This window comes from Prionailurus viverrinus, chromosome D2 (assembly GCF_022837055.1).
Source record: "Prionailurus viverrinus isolate Anna chromosome D2, UM_Priviv_1.0, whole genome shotgun sequence".
Lineage (NCBI taxonomy): Eukaryota > Metazoa > Chordata > Mammalia > Carnivora > Felidae > Prionailurus > Prionailurus viverrinus.
In genome coordinates, this window is record NC_062571.1 from 14,085,522 (window position 1) to 14,103,490 (window position 17,969).

General features: G+C 46.6%; 1 protein-coding gene across 3 annotated transcripts in view; it reads left to right on the plus strand.

The window, feature by feature from the left end:
* The window catches only part of TARBP1 (TAR (HIV-1) RNA binding protein 1), a 97,085-nt gene extending 79,116 nt beyond the window's left edge, over positions 1 to 17,969 (plus strand). For all 3 annotated transcript variants that reach the window (XM_047824995.1, XM_047824996.1, XM_047824994.1), the window contains exons 24-30: positions 5,959 to 6,155; positions 11,147 to 11,228; positions 13,098 to 13,269; positions 16,210 to 16,401; positions 16,580 to 16,704; positions 17,126 to 17,262; positions 17,574 to 17,969. In XM_047824995.1, the coding sequence (XP_047680951.1) occupies positions 5,959 to 6,155; positions 11,147 to 11,228; positions 13,098 to 13,269; positions 16,210 to 16,401; positions 16,580 to 16,704; positions 17,126 to 17,262; positions 17,574 to 17,742 (1,074 nt within the window). In that variant the 3' untranslated portion in view covers positions 17,743 to 17,969. The remainder of the gene's footprint in view (positions 1 to 5,958; positions 6,156 to 11,146; positions 11,229 to 13,097; positions 13,270 to 16,209; positions 16,402 to 16,579; positions 16,705 to 17,125; positions 17,263 to 17,573) is intronic.

The window sequence follows — 17,969 nt, forward strand, 5'->3', positions numbered from 1 at the left end:
GCTGACAGCAGTGAGCCCAGTGCAGGGCTCGAACTCACGAACCGTGAGATCATGACCTGAGCCCAAACCGGACGCTTAACTGACTGAGCCACCCAGGCACCCCGTACTATTTTTTTTTAATGTAAGTATTTCTTGTGATTTTTGCTACTTCTCTCCCCTTGTACTACTCCGTTAGCGTGCACATGTACGACACAGATACGCAGGCAGGTGTTACCCACCTGCACACATACACACCGAGGGATGCCTGAGCCTGTATTAGATCTGCAGACAAATAATGGGCAGTTTCTAGTGATAGGTCATGAATTTTATGCAGGTATTTACATACGATTATTTAGGTAGGAATTCTCTTATTGCATCTTCAACTGTTCCTTGACTGACATAGTTATCGAGCATGTGCTCATGCAGAGGAGCTTGCATGAAGGCTGATGAGCTGTGGTCATCATCGTTGGGAGCGTGAGGCCAGTCTTTCGTCTTTCTCAGGCTTTGAGCCGTCTCCGTAGCGCTGTACCCCACAGACCGGTAGAGATCGTCGCTAATTCTGGTTAATCAATTTGGCAAAGCCGGTAAGAATTCAGGAAAACCTGCCAGTAAGATTTAGAGCAAGATTCTGCATTATTGAACCCACAGGAAAGAGCACACTGAGATGTGAACTCGAGGAGAAAACGGGGGGAAAAGGGTTTCCTAGAATTTCTCAGAGTGTTCTTGTGTTCTTGTCTTTACACAGTGGTAGCAATCAAATTCAGTTGTTAACCTGTTTCATCAGTTCGAAGACTGACATCCTTTTCCCCAACCACATTTTAACTCCTCAGATCATGATGATCTTAAAATTGCTCGTGTCTTACAGTGTCTGTCAGCCAGATGGCAGTGTGTGAGTTACAGTTACGTAAAAACTCGTGTTAACACCTTCTGGAGAGATCAGGCAAGCTCGAGCATCGAATAACATCACATGTTATCTTTCTATTTTAAATATGTGCAGGAAAGAGATGTGCTTGCAATCTACCACGAGAGGTAAGACAGACAAGGGACTGTCCTGTGGCAGGGTGGCTGGAATAGCTCAAGAATCGTTCAGGCGAGTTCTGAAAATGAATTCATCTTAGAAGATCTCCTGCTAGGTCTGTTATGAATAACAGGCTATTTTCCCACCCAGCCCTGTTTGCACCTGGTGTATATTACATATTTTAGGTTTATTTTTTACTTTTAAGCATCCAAAAGAAGGAATGCTGATTAGCAGACTAGAGTAATCATTTCGGGGCGCCTGGGTGGCTCAGTTGGTTGACCATTCAACTTTTGATTTTTGGCCCGGGTCACAATCCCAGGGTCATGGGATCAAGCTCCATGTCGGGCTCTGTGCTGGGTGTGGAGCCTGCTTGGATTCTTTCTCTCCCTCTGCCCCTCTCCCCTGCTTGTGCTCTCTCTGTATTTAAAAAAAAAAAAATCTAAATTGAGACATCTAAGTAAAGACCAGACTAGTTTACTTTTGTTAGTCTGTTTCCACACCCCTCACAGTGTCTGTTTTAAAGTCCATTTTTAATTGACAGATGTGTTTTTGTTTAAAAACTTCTCGGAAACAGTCTCAAAACTTCCCATTTTCTGCAAGGTATGGAAATATGTGCACTTAACCTTATGGGTCTGTGCTAAGTAGTCCGAGAAGAGTCAGAACTACCATCAAACAGGACAGAGGTCAGAACCCTAAATGTTCTATGGAAATTAAAAGCAGAGGGGGGAGAAATCAAAAACCCCTTTCTCCAGTACACACATCGTTGTGTCGTCCTGTCGTCTTGTGCAGTGTGTCCAAACCTCGTCAGCTAATACGAGGTGGCGTTGCTGGTGTTCCAGCGTGAACGGTGTGTAGCTGAGTCTTGGCCAAGGCAAATGGTCACAGGCAATACCAGTGTATCTTGAGCAGTGTTCATAAAAGCATTCTTTTCCCTGTTGAGAATTACACTGGATTTTTGTTTCGCACTCACGAGTAATCTATACCTCACTCCCAGACCTTGGTTTCTAGTATCATTCTCTCACACAAGGAACCAGGGCTTCTTGGAGAAACAGCTGATTCTAGAACTAGGGCAGACAATACACAAGGTAAATCTGGAGCATCTTGTAGTACCAGAAAAGAAGTGCTTTCCACACACACTGACACGGGGTGGGTCTGCAGAGGGGCACAGGAGCTCCCAGTTGCTAACACTGAGATCAGCAACACAGTAGAGTCATACTGGATTACAACCAAAACATAAAATAAGTATCTATGAGTTCATACTGATACAAATAAATGACTGACTAAATAAACAAATGGGAAAGACAGATGTGTAGAGTCCAAATAACTTACATGGACACTGACCGCAAGGAGGGGGCGCATAACCCGCCCAGTCCTTAAGCGCGGGCTGCCCTGGTGATGCCCTTCCGAAGACTAGAGTGTGGAAGGGAAAGTGACCTTGCAGCGGGGGCACCCACGACAGCGGTCAGTCGTACGACAGTCTGCGCCCTTGATAGGATGGGATGAAAATGGCCTCTGTGGTTTTCCTCCCAAAACACCATGACCCTGGTCTCATCATGAGGTTTTAAGAACATCCCCCAAAGCCCAGCCGAGCAACATTCCACAAAACCCCTGCCCACTGCTCCTCAGAACTGACAAGATCGTCAAAAACCAGCAAAGTTTGAGAAGCTGTCACAGCCCAGAGGAGGGAGGAGGGTAAGGGGACACGACCACTAGATGTACCGTGGTGTCCGGGGTGCAGTCGGGATCAGGACAGGCACATCAGTGAAGACTAAGGGAATCTGAACAAAGCCTGGAGTGAGGATTAAGGTTATAGAGGAGCCGTAAGAAACTGGGAAGGGAAGGCAGGCGTTTGGACTCGATCCCTTCGGGTTTCCTATTAGGTAAAGTGGACACAGTACTATCTACTTGGCGGGATGTTTGTGAGGATTAAATAACACAGAAGGTACTTTCTCTCCTGTCACGGTTGTCCTTAGTCCTTCCTGATACCTGTCAGAGTTTGGGATCAAGGCTTCCGTTTTTCTCATTCATTCATTCAGAATATGTTTTAGTGCTTCTTGTAATGAAGCACGACACTAGACCGTGGAGGTTTGGGGAGGCAAGACGCAGATCTGTGCAGACCAGCGCGGCGTGCACGAGACTGCGGGGTGCAGGCGAGACCTCCCAAGTCTCGTAGCTGAGCGCAGAGGTCTGCACGGCAGGGAGGGGAACAGGCTAGTGCAGGGAAGCCTGGTGCAGTCGGGATCCGGAAGACACTGGCTGGGTTGGAGGTGGAGGTGGGGCTGCAGGGGGGGGCAGGGCCCAGCACAGAAGGGCCCTTGTCAGGCAGGTGGAGGAGGTGAGCTCAGTGCTTGAGTGAATGGGCCCTGTGATTGGATCTTGGCTCCACCTCCTATGTGGTGTGTGAACTCGGTCAAGTAACTCAACGGTGGTGTAGACGTACAGTAAATACTCCGTATGGGAGGAATTTGGACTTTATCCAGAGGGCACTGGGGAGATGCTGAACTTCCAGCAGAAACGTGACATGAGCAGACTTGGTGTTGTGAGTGCGGTGTGTAGGATTGGTTCGGTCACGGGGTTAAAACCGGAAACCTCTGGGAAGCTACCTTCATGCTTCGAGCGGTGCTGGGATGTGGCATGGAGGTCGCGGGTGGATAGACGTGACGGGTACGTGCTAGCGAGAAATGCCAGAGTTTGGAGGATGGCTTTGGTGGAGGGAAGCAGGGAAGTGACCTGGGCTGGCAGGGGTGGTGGTGACTTTCACTGGAACAGGGCAGTAGTAGGAGAGTAGACCAGGATGGGGGGAGGGTGGCAATGAGTGGATGGGATTATGAGTGTGTCACCCACAGGGTGTCCCATAGGCATGGCAGGCAGCAGCCACGTGTAGGTCTCTGAATAGGAACTACAGCTCAGAAGCTGTCATTGGCTTTGGGACCACAGCTGCGAGACCAGGAGGGGCGGTGTGTCGGATAGATGGGTGCTGTTGCCAGTGTATCTCGGAGGGCGTTGAGGGGCTGCAGGTGAACCGGGGTGAACCCTGCTGAAGATACGAGTGTTACAAACGCCGGGGTTACGTAACACCAGCAGTAGTGTTCATGGTTAGGTGCTCACACGTGTATGCTTCGTAAAATTGTAAAGGACTGTAATATATTAGTAATTAATAATCAACATTCTCTTTCCCCTCTTTTAATTTTTAAATTCACTCCTCATGGTGTTTCGGTTGTCTTGGATAACCTGCCTTGGTTTTCAACTTGTAAAATACAACTAAATACCCAATCATGTATCATTTGGAAGTTGCCTCTTTCCTTTGGCGCCCAGATACTTCTCTTCATCTTCCTCCTAGCCAAGTAAATATATTTTCTCTACACCGCATGTCCTGGTTTTCTCGGCTGCACATGTGGTGTGCCCCTCAGCTCCCTTGCTCCTCTTCTTAAAATTCGTTCTTCCTTGGGGCGCCTGGGTGGCTCAGTCGGTTAAGCATCCAACTCTTGATCTCAGCTCAGGTCTTGATCTCAGGGTCGTGAGTTCAAGCGCCATGTTGGGGAACCTACATGATGCCTTTTTGCTGGACCCCATCTGACTAGTTACCGCACTTTGCTCTACGTAAACATGGTCTTTGTTGGTTGCTCATCACACATAGAGGGTCATTTACGTATTACGGTTTCGTGTGTGTGTACTTTCACATATCCCAACAGTGTCCATGTGATGCTGGCAGTACAGTGACCTTTGATAGCTGTTGACCATATTTTGAATAAAGGAATGAAATAAGAGGATCATATATATCTGTATTTTGTCCTTCTCTGAGGAGCTTTGGGAAATTGAAGTGAGCTGTTAACCATGCCTGCGTATTGGTAAAAGTCTTCTGTGAGCACAGCTGTTTCAGTAGAAACCTCAGGACTCTTGGCTAGGTGCAGCCTTGCAAACATTTACAGATGACCCACATGGTAGAAGCAGCGAGGTAGCTCCTGATATTTTATTAAAAGTTTCAGTCCATCTGGTTTCCACGTTAATCTACGTCGCTTCTGTGGCCTTTTGATATCTGTGGAACTGTGTGGTTTTGGAAATCAGGGACTGGCATTGCATGAAGTCTGCAGGCTGTGAAGATAGAACAGTCTGTGATTTCACAGGAAAAGACTACAGGGAAGTTTAAACTGCTTTGTTATATTTCTCCCCACCTTTTAATTTTCCTGCCACCACTCAGTGCCACATGAGTCCAACAGCACCATTGGGAAAACAGTCGTTCACATCAAAGACGAGGAGGAAAAAGAACGTTGTGTGAGATGCCTTGCTCCAGAAGCACTTTGGAGTGCACCAGAAGTGGGGCTCTTAGAGAACATTCTGACTTTTCCAGCCCAGGGAAAGGTCATACGTGATGGGGTCTGTCGTTCACACATTGTGGGAAAGCAAGGGTTGGCGTGGGGGTGCTGTCCATGGTACCGCAGGTGCTGATGTGCGGGGAGGATGTATTGTGGGAAAGTAAGGGTTGGCGTGAAGGTGCTGTCCATGGTACCGCAGGTGCTGGAGTGCGGGGAGGATGTACTGCAGCCGCGTTGTTAAGTGGAACCTGGAGCTGTGAGGAAATTCTCCCTCGAGGAGACCCGAACCCCAGCACTCTGGGTGTGTCTGAGGAGCCCCGCTAATGCAGAACCGGCAAAATCAGATCATCTTCTGTCTGCTTTGTGGTTCTACAGTCAAGGGCCCGGGTTTACTTTTTTTTTTTCAACGTTTATTTATTTTTGGGACAGAGAGAGACACAGCATGAACGGGGGAGGGGCAGAGAGAGAGGGAGACACAGAATCAGAAACAGGCTCCAGGCTCTGAGCCATCAGCCCAGAGCCTGACGCGGGGCTCGAACTCACGGACTGCGAGATCGTGACCTGGCTGAAGTCGGACGCCCAACCGACTGCGCCACCCAGGCGCCCCGCCGGGTTTACATTTGAAGAATCTTTGCCCTTTCTTTTCAGAAGCCAATTCTGAAGCAAGCCTTTATCATCGTCCTGCAGTGGTGCTTCAGTCACAATTTTAGTATCCGCCTGTACGCGTTAGTGGCCCTTAAGAAAATCTGGAGCATGTGTAAGACATGGCACGTTGAAGAATTTGACGCTTTGACTTCTGTTATTGAGTCCAGTCTTAGTCAAGTGGAAAACATGCCTGGAGCAGGGTAAGCAGACCCCCTCCCCTTCACTTTACTTCCACTAGAGCAGAGGGGACGAGGAGGTGCCTCTGTCCCGTTAGCCTGTCATCACTCCATGCGTGGATATCGGAGCTCGGATAAGGTGGGGCGTGGGCAAAGCACCGTGGGATGCCTCGTTCCGTCACACTTCTCATTGTGGTCAGCTCCATCTCAACCTTTTTCGTCGTTGTTGTTTTCTTATCCTTGATCCTTTATTTTACAGTAATGTTTTACATACCTTTAGATATTCCTTTTCAGTAGAGCTGAATGTCCCCCTCCTCTGTTGTCAAAGAAGCGCTGGGAAGCAGAACGATCTGGCTTTAAAGACCTGCTCCCAACTGCCCAGGTGTACTAATTAAAGATGGAAGCTTTTCTCTTTTCCTTTTTTTAAGCGAGTGTCTCTATTTCCCAAACAAAATCCTGCACAGAGGCTCAGTATCGAACAGATAAAATGCCACTGGTACAGGATGGGGGAGGGGGGCCACCCGGCTCAGTATTCTATACAGGCCGCCTCTCCCACACCCAGTCCTGTTCAATTCAGCGCACAAAGGCAGGCTCGAGTATCCTTTCTCCTGGTATCTGAACTTGTTTCCCCGGCTCTAAGGGAGTGTTGTTGTTTTATTGTTTCCTCATTATCATTGATTATCATTGATTATCACTATCCAAGAACGCCAGGATTTTTATAACTTCCAGAGACCCAGGCAATATCAGTCAATACATAAAAAGTTTCTTTCAGAAGCCCAAAAATAGTTACAGATTCTTATAAACAGACAGATAAAGGTTTGAGGCAGCATGTTAAGCACATGAAACAGTGTTTGGAAAACCAGTAACATATGGGGGGGTCTTTGACCATCGAGCTAACAGATGGTGTAAATAAGACTGAGTCCTTACGGGGGCGCCTGGGTGGCGCAGTCGGTTAAGCGTCCGACTTCAGCCAGGTCACGATCTCGCGGTCCGTGAGTTCAAGCCCCGCGTCGGGCTCTGGGCTGATGGCTCAGAGCCTGGAGCCTGTTTCCGATTCTGTGTCTCCCTCTCTCTCTGCCCCTCCCCCGTTCATGCTCTGTCTCTCTCTGTCCCAAAAATAAATAAACGTTGAAAAAAAAAATTTAAAAAAAAAAAAAAAAAAAAAAAAAAAAGACTGAGTCCTTACGAAGCTTCGTGTGGGGCCAGGACTGAGGTACTCCCGCGGCCACAAAGTACCCGATAGCCCTTCTGCCTGCTTTTACTTCCCATACATTGGTTGAAAAGAGGCATTCAGGTGGTCGAGTGGGTGAGGGAGCTTTTGGCGTCTCAGGAGGAAGACACTCAATTCAGCAAATACAGATACTAAAATATAATTGCGTGAGACACAACAGGGAAAAACCAGAAGAGAGAATTAGGTTGGGGACCCAGGGCAGGTTCACAGGTGAGGGACAAAAGTGCAAAGGAAGGCGCCGGTCACCTCTGACACATTGTACGCAGTTCGTTATGTAGAAATTCCGGTCACGACAAAGACTGATCATTAAAATTAGTAGCTGACCAAGCAGTGCTTAGAGTTCCTACCTTTCCAGGTATGTTGTGGCAGCTGGAATCCCTCCTCTTTCTCGGGCAGTCCTGCAGGTCTCCTTTCCCCTCGGTGGGTGGGTGGGTGGGAGCACACCGCCTTCCCCTAGTGGAAGGAAGTTTGAGGGAAATGAATACATTTTACATGCGGATAGGCATTTGTCCGTTTACGGTTTTCTCTATGATGAAACCAGGGCTTTATCATTTGCTGTTGGGATGTTTGGGTTGGTGGTTGATCTTGGTCAGAGTTCCTGGGCGGCTGTGTTTTGATTTCTAAAAACAGTTGGGTCGGCTCCTTTCTTTTTTTTTTTTTTTTTTTTTTTCGGCTCCTTTCTTAAGCAGTAAAACACTCTTCTACAAAGTAACTTAATTCTGGGGCGCCTGGGTGGCTCAGTCGGTTAAGCAGCCGACTTCGGCTCAGGTCATGATCTCACGGTCCGTGAGTTCAAGCCCTGCGTCGGTCTCTGTGCTGACAGCTCAGAGCCTGGAGCCTGTTTCAGATTCTGTGTCTCCCTCTCTCTGACCCTCCCCTGTTCATGCTCTGTCTCTCCCTGTCTCAAAAATAAATAAAATGTTAAAAAAAAAATTTAAAAAAAACAAAGTAACTTAATTCTTTTTAAAATCCTCGTACCAGGTAGGAGATTTAACCAATTAGAATAAGGAACCCTGGGCATCGGACCATCTCTGTTCTTCTGATACATGTGAGAATCGGTTCTGTGACCGATGCAGGCTGAGTTGTGGGGCATCAGCGGCAGGCCAGGTGGACACAGTTCTCATCTCCGTGTGGCTCCCAGTCAGGTGGATGGGACATCAAGTAAACACTCATACAAATAATAAATTAAATCATGGCAGGTACTCCAGTGGAAAAGGAAGGATCGCAATGAGAAAATGCGGCCTCTCCAGGCTGGGTGGGTGAGGGGAGGCCTTTCTAAGTCACATGATGTTTCCATTACCATCTGATGGGATGGGCAGGGACTGGGCAGATGAGGAATGGAGGACGGTGAGGTCTGGGCGGCCCTGAAGCTGGTGTGCCGGTGTGCACGGTGCACTCAGAACCCTGAACAGGGCTGGTCTGCCCAAGGGCAGTGCGTGCAGGAAGCGAGGGGCAGAGGTCAGGCCGGTTGGGCTTCTGTTGAGTGAATTATTTAAACTCAGGAATGACATCACTGGGTTTGCTTTTGCATTTTTTAAAGTGTGAAGAACAGATCAGGGGACCGCAGGAGAGAATGGGAGGAGAGGCGCCTGGGTGGCTCCGTCAGTTAAGTGTCTGACTCTTGATTCAGGCCCAGGTCAAGATCCCAGGGCCGTGGGATTGAGCCTCATGTCGGGCTCTGCGCTGACAGCGCGGAGCCTGCTTGGGATTCTCTCTCTCCCTCTCTTTGCCCCTTTCCTGCTCATGTTCTCTTTCTCCCACAATAAATAAACTAGAAGAAAAAAAAAAAAAAGAATGGGAGGAAGTCATGTGTTAGGTTACTGGGGGGTAGAGAAATGGACAGGTTTGAGGTAAGTTAAATGAGAGCCTAAAAGCACCCGCTGGATTTAGGGGGAGCCATTTCAGCAGCCTCATTGGTGGGGCAGAAACCAAATTAAAGTGGATTAGGAGTGGTTGGGACAATACATTATGTTAAATCCGGTGATGGGCTCATTGCTGCCTATTAGCTTAGTTTCTTCACTCGCATATTTGAAATACATCATGTGTTTAAAAGACAATGAAGAAGGTAAAAACACAGCCATGTTGAGGCGATAATTCTCTCCCAAAACTCTTCTGTGAACTGTCATAGAACAGCTGTAGAGGATGTGGTGTCAAGGAGGGCTTGTATTTTATCTTTGGTAACATCAGTTTTTTTTATTAAAAAAAAATTTAATGTTTATTTTTGAGAGAGACAGAGAGTGCAAGCAGGGGAGGGGCAGAGAGAGAGGGAGACACAGAATCGGAAGCAAGCAGGCTCTGGCTCTAAGCTGTCAGCACAGAGCCAGATGAAGGGCTCGAACTCACCAGCTGTGAGATCATGACCCGAGCCGAAATTGGACGCTTAACCGACTGACCCACCCAGGTGCCCCACATTAGTTTTTAAATAAGGATTTGTGGTTAGGAAGCTGAACAGTGCAGAAAGGTGTCAGATAAAGGCACCCCCCGTCCCGGCCCCCTGCCCCCCAAAGGAATCCCCTTGTGCGTGGGTGTCCCCTTATGTGGTGGGCCTCAGGCTAGCTCTCCAGCCCCACCTGATGGCGCTTCAGTACGGTTCTTTTTTCAACGTTTATTTTATTTTATTTTATTTTTTGGGACAGAGAGAGACAGAGCATGAACGGGGGAGGGGCAGAGAGAGAGGGAGACACAGAATCGGAAACAGGCTCCAGGCTCTGAGCCATCAGCCCAGAGCCTGACGCGGGGCTCGAACTCACGGACCGCGAGATCGTGACCTGGCTGAAGTCGGACGCCCAACCAACTGCGCCACCCAGGCGCCCCAGTACGGTTCTTTTTTTAAGATAAGACACGGAGCCCTTTGATCAGGCTAGAGGAGTCGGAAGGGGACAGTTCAGGGGCCTGGGTCTAGGAGACTCCTGGGGTGGGGAGCCAAGCGGGCAGGTGGTAGGAGGTGCGGGAGGTGAGAACTCTCTCCTCTTCCCGCAGTGCCCAGAGGCTCGGCTGTCAGAGCGGGTGGCGGGGTGGGGGGTCTGAGGGGTAAGGAAGGCACACCGGCCAGGCCAGCGTGGGAGCCTCGAAACTACTTGGCTTATGGGCTGTTGATCACGAATTCACACTGCAACCTGCCACCAGCTGGGTTATGAGTTCTATCCCTACCCCTTTGCCTTTGAAAACGTGGCAGATGTGTTAAGACTTTAAAACCTTCCCTATTCTGTCTGTGTGGTTTAGGAGCTCCGGTGGTTTGGCATGCGTTGTGAATCTTCGCGGTAGAAAAAGCGCTTACTGCCAGGTGGGGACTTGAGGACTGTCCTCTTTAAGGACAGGTTTCTCACACGGTTCCCTTTTACAGCTCTTTTGCCCCGAGCACATAAGTGCTACATGTCACAGGCTGCTCCTGTGAGGGCTCCCCATCGCTGCCAGCGGACAGCCATTTCCGCATCCCATCAGCGTTGATGGAGCGCAGGCCTCTGCACCATCTATGGGAGTGATCCCTGTATTTTTAAGCGCAGAGACCTGGCTTCGGGTCCTGTTGAGTCATTGTTGTGGGACTGTGAAACAGTCATTTCTTTGACTTTCATTTCAAAATGTCAAATTCAGTGTCAGTTTGTGTGAAGTACGTTGATCTGGGAGGTAGGCAGGGGGGTGTATAAATCTTAGGATAAAATTCCCAAGATTTTCCGTGCATTCTAACCTCTGCACTCCCTAGGATTATCTGATTGATTCCCCCTCCCCGCCCCCCACCAGAGTTCTCTCACTTGTCTGGACCTCACACCGTATCTTTACTCCTTAGGAACGCCAAGAAGAACTGGCAACGCATCCAAGAGCATTTCTTTTTTGAAACATTTCACCCGCTTAAGGATTATTGTCTAGAGGTGAGTGGAGAGTGTCGTTCGTAAATTCCCTACCGTGTCTTTAATCCTGGCGCTCCCTTTCTGCCACAGTTCTTGGAGGGTTATGACGAGGTGAACTTTTCCCCCTTACAGCATCACCCTCACAGCGTAAAGTCCTAAGTTTAACTTTGCCACTTCGTGCAGATGACTCTTGCTCGCGTTTCGCTCATAGGCAGTGAAAATTGGCGAGTCACCGTCACTTTCTATTTCTCAGGCTTGTAAACACTGGAAGGGGGAATATTTAACTCTAAACAGAAATCTGTTCTGACATTAAAAGGAGATGGGTGAGAACGTGTGTGCAGGTGAGATTTTGCTGTGATGAAGCTGTTTGTGAAAGCAAAAAGATCTGTCCCTTTGTCACTCGCATTTTCCCGATGCTGGGTGACTGGAATTATACAGCACACACACACCCCTGCGTTCATTGTATCCAAAGGTGTTCACTTAATTTTAAGAATCATAAAACACGTTTATTACAATTAGCATGTGAGTGAACTTAATATACAGATTATTAAAATGTGTGTAAATCGTGTCACTTCCTCCAGTGTTCTGCCTTTGAATTTAAAACAGGTGACCTGGGGTTTTTCCACAGTAACTTGAGCTGCTGCTGTGCAGATGCAGTTGGGGGGATCGGTTACTAATAAGCTGGCCTTTAAAAAAATATTAATCTTTATATGGTGAGATATTCGCTCCGGAATATTAATGTGTGCTTCTGTTGCTTCGTCGCAAAAAATGTAGGATTTTTCAATTATTTTAACATGCTCTGTTCTGTGTTCTTTAGTGCCCAGAATGCTTTGTTTGACATCTTTCTGAAGGACTCTTACTAGCTCTCTAGTGTTAAGTCAGCACTCTCTATTCAGTTCTGCAGCAGGAGTAAGTCCCTCTTCCCTCTTTCCTTCCTCCCTGTCCGACTCCTCACCGCCTCCTTTCCGTGTATTGTTTCCCGTGAACGATAGGAGCTGTACTTGTATGTGTAAATAACACAGTGGCTCACAAATTCTGCCCCTTTCTGCATTTGGACTGTACTTGGTTTCTACTCCGTGGACACCATGGGGCGGTCCTCACACCAGTTTAAATTCGTACAAGCAGGGCCGGCATGAAGGCTTCGCGTTGTCAGGTGTTCGTCATTTCATTTTTGCATTGCCTGTTACTTGTGCTTCTGTTTTGTATGTGCCTTTTCTCCTTTGATGATTCTCTGGTTCTGTTTCTTTTCGTAGGTAAAGAAAGGAAAGGGGGATAGTTTATGTAACGACTGACTAACTACCATGTTCAGTGGTGTCATAACGTGCAGTTTACAGACACCTCGATGTGCCATTTGAACCTGATCTTATCCTCATTTTACAAACGAGGAAGTTGAAGCCAAGAAAGCCTAAGTGGTTTGCCCAATCTACATCACAGCCAATCTACGGCCAATGCAAAGTTTAGATTCCAAATTTGTCTCATGGTAACAAGCTCAAAAGAGCTTGACTTTGGCCGCTTATGGAGGTGTCCGGTTATCAACAAATAGCGCTTATCTAAATGTTGCCACCATGAATATTGCTCAATCCTACTGAACCCTTTTTGCTTTTATTAAGCACAGAGTGGTTTATTACACAGAAGTACCAGGGTGGAAGATGGGCCTGCCCTCAAGGCTTTCCTAAATGAATCCCCTGATTCTTTAGAGTAGATGAGAAATATGTCGAGAGAGTTGCTACAAGATAAAATGTACATAAAAGTACATAATATGATCATTGTGGTAGTTTGGGAGAATAGATCAGTAAGAGTAAGTAAAAGTTGTATTTTAGACATGTTACCAGGTGTTTCTGTGTTATTTTTGAAGGAAAAAAATTTGAGATTTTACAATTCTCTTTTCAGACCATATTTTACATCCTTCCACGCCTCTCAGGCCTTGTTGAAGACGAATGGATTGCCATTGGTAAATTTACCAGATTCACGGACATTCCTTTAGACTCAGGATTTCAGTGGTATCTTTCTCCGACTCAACTTTGTGAACGGAAACCAGGTGACTGGGCTCAGCAGGACATAGGTAAAAAAAAAATTTTATTTTTCCCTCCCCTTGTTGACTTGGTTCAGCTTACTCAGTTCAGTTACTGAGAACACACAGTTGATAAGACCGCTTTTCACTGAAGTGAACTCTGCTTGATGGCTTAGAGAAAAGACTGAAAAAACGTGGTATAACTAACTAGCAATGTTAATTTGTTAGCTTTGCTCTAAAAAGCCAAGAGAGCCTGATTGCGTTATTATATCAAGCTAGTAGCTTTTCTTTTTTTTGAAATATTATTACTGTTTATCACTCTCCCATTATATATATTCCTGTAAAAGTATAGATTTTAGAAAGGGCCAAATTATGAAATCTCACTTCTTGGCCCATTTAGGAGTAAAGCAGAGCCCTTGATTCTAGTCCCTTGTGGGGACTGGCTGGACCTCACCCGTTTGTTCGGCCTTCTTCCTCCTGTGTCCCCACCTTTCTGTTACACTTACTGCTTCCCTGGGGCCTTTTTCTCATTTTCTTCATTGCTCATCTCCTCCCCTTCCTCCCATCCAAGGACCAATGCCACCTCTTCTTACACCGCAGCTGATCTGAGTGACCGTAGCCATGGTCCACAGTCCCCACGCTTGTCGCAGTGCCGCTGCTTGCTCTGGCCCTCCCCGACCCACGACCGCTGAAGTTTCTTTCAGAAAATCAGAAGTGGTCGTTTCGCCTCCTTCACAAAGTCTAAGGACTGCCCTTTATGGGGCATGTATTTGCTAGCGTCTTGCTATGATTTTCCTCCTCAGTCTGACCCTTCTGAGCCCCTTCAGGAGCTCCCCTCTTTGTCCCTTAGATCTGTACTTCTCTAAAATGCTAATGTTTTCAAGAATCCCTTGGATAGCCTGTTAAAGTACAGATACTGGGGGGCCACCCTTAGATTTTAAGTCACTATGTCTGGAGAATCTTTTTTATCAAAATTTTATTTTATCAAAATTGTGAATACATTTTTCGACCTACCACCTTCAGTTTATTCATTCCTTCAACAGAGATTTAGCGATTGCCTCCTGTGTGCTAGACATAGACCAAGTCCCTGCCCTCGAGGAGCTTACGTTCCTATGAAAACAGTACCATGAGAGCAGAGCAGATAGAGATAGTGACGGAGGATCAAGGAGACGTTTCTCAGGAGTTGACAATGAGCAGAGACCCATGTGAAGGGAGAGCAGGTCGAGCAGAGATCTGGAGGAAGGGCTTTCCCAAAGCAGGACATCAGTCAGGGAGATTTGGGGGCAAAAGATGGCAACAAAAGCTAGTTCATCAGTGTAGTGGGGACGGCCCCGCCAGGGCAGGCTGAGCAGAGACAGAGGAGAGACAAGGACGACGTGTGTGGGCAGCTGGTTTGAGCTGGGCCACAGAGCGGAGCTGAGAAATCAGGTGTTGTTTGGTTGGAAAAAGGCTGAGGAGGTCTGCGTCTGTTTTGTTTGGTGTGTGGTAAGGAGAAGGGTATCACAGTGCGGTATTTATGGCAGGACTAGGTGTTCGTATCCCCTGAATGTTTTCATGGGCCTGGTCTCCTTATTCTGCATGCTCTCCCTGAACATTTGTATTAATTTCCACAATGCAGAACCACTGCCAGTTAGCATAACTTCTAATCTGTATCTCTCTGTGGCCTCTTTCCTGAGCCTGCTGGACATTTACACCCAGATACACCATAAACTCTTTAAAGTCACCATACACAAATTGGATTTCCCTCTTTGCCCAAACTTGCCTCCTCTATAAACGCTTTCTATTACGGGTGTCACTGGATCATCACAGAGGTCATTCTTTTCCCTCGTGCCAGCCACATTGATCTGTTACTGAATCGTGGTAATTCTGCCTCCCAGATCTGGCTGCTTCTGCTCTTGCCTTAATTTAGACTGTCTCTGTCTTTGCCTGGACTGGTACAAAGGCTCCAGCTGATCTTCCACCTCACTTTTATGAGGGGTTTTTCCTAAAACACAAAACCAGTACTGTTCTCCCCCTTCTTAACAGCCTCTAATGGCTCCTACCTGTAAATTCTTTATCATTGTCTACATGCTTTTCATGCTCTTCGCATGGTCTGAGCCACCTCGTTCCATCCGGGCAGGCTGTGAGCTTATACCAAAGTCCTGCCACTGCCCGTCGTCTTCGTTCCACGTCCTGTGCCCATGCACACGCCGTCCCCACAGTCAGTGCTGCCCTTCCCCCTCTCTGTTTGCAAACTCTTACTTCCCTTGAGTCTTCCTGGGTCTCTGCGCCTCCCTTCCTCCCCCAGCAGACATTACCTACCCTCACCGTCGTACCGTGTTCTAGTATTTGTGTGTCTCTTCCATCCCCGTGAGCTAAGTGCTCCTTGATGGTTCAGTGAACACTTTTGAGTGGAGCAGTTGAGGAAGAGCCTGGAAGGACAGTCTCAGTGAGCTGCACTACAGCTCACAACACTGCATGAGAGAGGTCCACAACATTCTGCGTACTCGGTGCATCGCTTCGGCGAACATCCTTTGTTTTAGAAAAGTACTTGTCCAATAATTGTACAAGCCCAAGTACTTGTCCAATAATTTAAGATAAAGACTGTCTATTTGTTTTCAGGAGTACACTATTTCTACAGAAAACTCCATACTAATACTCTGTTGTTTTTAAGATACACCATTATTTTATGGACCTCTAAGAAAAAATGTGAAAATCTTACCAAACTATGAGACCCTGTGGATACTAATATGCTTCCTAAGTTTGGATATGCTAAAACGTAAACAACAGTGCATCTTAAATTTTCATGAAATGTAGTATTGGTTGTTAGAGTTGAATTGGAACATTTGAAATTACTATTGAAAATGGCAGTTGTGTCCCAATCCAAGTAAAGTTCTTTAGTTAATGAATCTCATCCTAAACTATCATTTTAAACTCTTAAAAAAAAAAAAAACGTGTGTGTTTAAATAAATAGATTTTTAGATACGGGATTATTTTCTTTTTCCCTCCCAGGTTCTAACTCAGGTGAAGCAGATGACCAGTCAGAGTGGACTGATGTTCAGAAGAAGATTATCCCATGGAAAAACAACGTTCCAGATTTAGATCTGGAGCTCGTGTTTCAGGATCGTGTTGCCAAACTTGGAAAGTCGATTAGCAGACTGATTGTAGTGGCCTCACTCATCGATAAGCCAACTAATTTAGGAGGTAAAATTAGTTTTCCAGGGGGGTTGCTTAAAATCTCTGGATCCTGAAAACCTACAGTCAGTCCCATGCCACTTTGCCTGTCTTTTCCACATTTAACTGTCCTTGGGAGCTTTGGAGGGATACGTGGGCCACAGTGAGCGCGGCACCGTGCGAAACAGTAATGCGGCCCATTCTGCAGGACTGTGCCGCACCTGCGAGGTGTTCGGGGCCTCGGCGCTCACAGTAGGCAGCCTGCAGTGCACCCGAGACAAGCAGTTTCAGTGCCTGAGTGTTTCCGCTGAGCAGTGGCTTCCTTTAGTGGAGGTGGGTATAAAGTAACTTATTATTAAAATGTTTCTTCACTAAAATCTTTCATAGCCCTCTGTCTTCAGGTGTCCATCCTTTTGGAGTATTTTACAGTTGTCCAGCCTTCAACAGCCTAAAATAAACTTAATACAGCCCCCTCTGTTCTAGTCCAAATTATCTTTCACATTGTGGTATTTTTAGAGATCCTCAATAACATAGAATTCTTTTCAGTAACATATGTCCTGTGAGTTGCAACTCACTCTTAGGAATACTTTTATAAATATATATGATGCTGGGGAGAATTCTTTTTTATGGCGTATAATTCCTTTTCCTTGTAAAAAGACTTAAGAGTTTCAAAATAACTTTTATGAAATTGATTTTACTCCAGACAAGGCTATAAATGAATAATTTACTATTCTGTTTTAAAACTCACTTTAAGGTAAGACCACCTCAGCTAATCGATTTTCTGCAACAGAAGAAAGCGGAAGGTTACACCGTCATCGGTGTGGAACAAACCGCCAGAAGTATAGACCTAACCCAGTACAGCTTTCCTGAGCGGTCTCTGCTCTTGTTGGGGTAAGAAGATGCGTTGCAGTCGGTCTGGAAAATGCTTCGGAAATCTTAGGATTCACCGAGACTCCTGATGTTACACCCACATCAGGACTTCTCACGTGTCCCGCTTATGGAAAGACCCCTGGTTTTTGTTTTCTGTCACCTGTTTGGGATGGTCAGGTGAACAGAGATCAACCCTTAAATCTCCATGTTGTTTCCCGGGGCCACAGACTTCGTTTTGTTAATCTGGCTCTGCGCTGACGTTCATGACAGCTAAGAAAAAATTAGTGTCTTACACAAAAACTAACCTTTCTTCTCTCATTTTTCTTCATCAGAAACGAGCGTGAAGGAATTCCAGCAAACCTGATCCAGCAGCTGGATGTTTGCGTGGAAATCCCTCAGCAGGGTATTATCCGCTCACTCAATGTCCACGTGAGTGGGGCGCTGCTGATTTGGGAGTATACCAGACAGCAGCTGCTCAAGCATGGGGACACCAAGTCATGAAGCTTGTGCCTTATCGGGGATGGATTACTGGTGCTCTTGAAACGTTTTTGAAAAACTATGTGTGCTAATGTAATAGTCTGAAATTTACTGAGATAATTTGTATTCCTTTTCTTGCAACTTAATGCCAAAACTTCTTCATGTGCCTTAAATACATTACTATATATCGTCCCCTTTAATAAATATTTTTAGCTAAATTGCATTGTCTTTAATAAAATATTTTAAGCAAT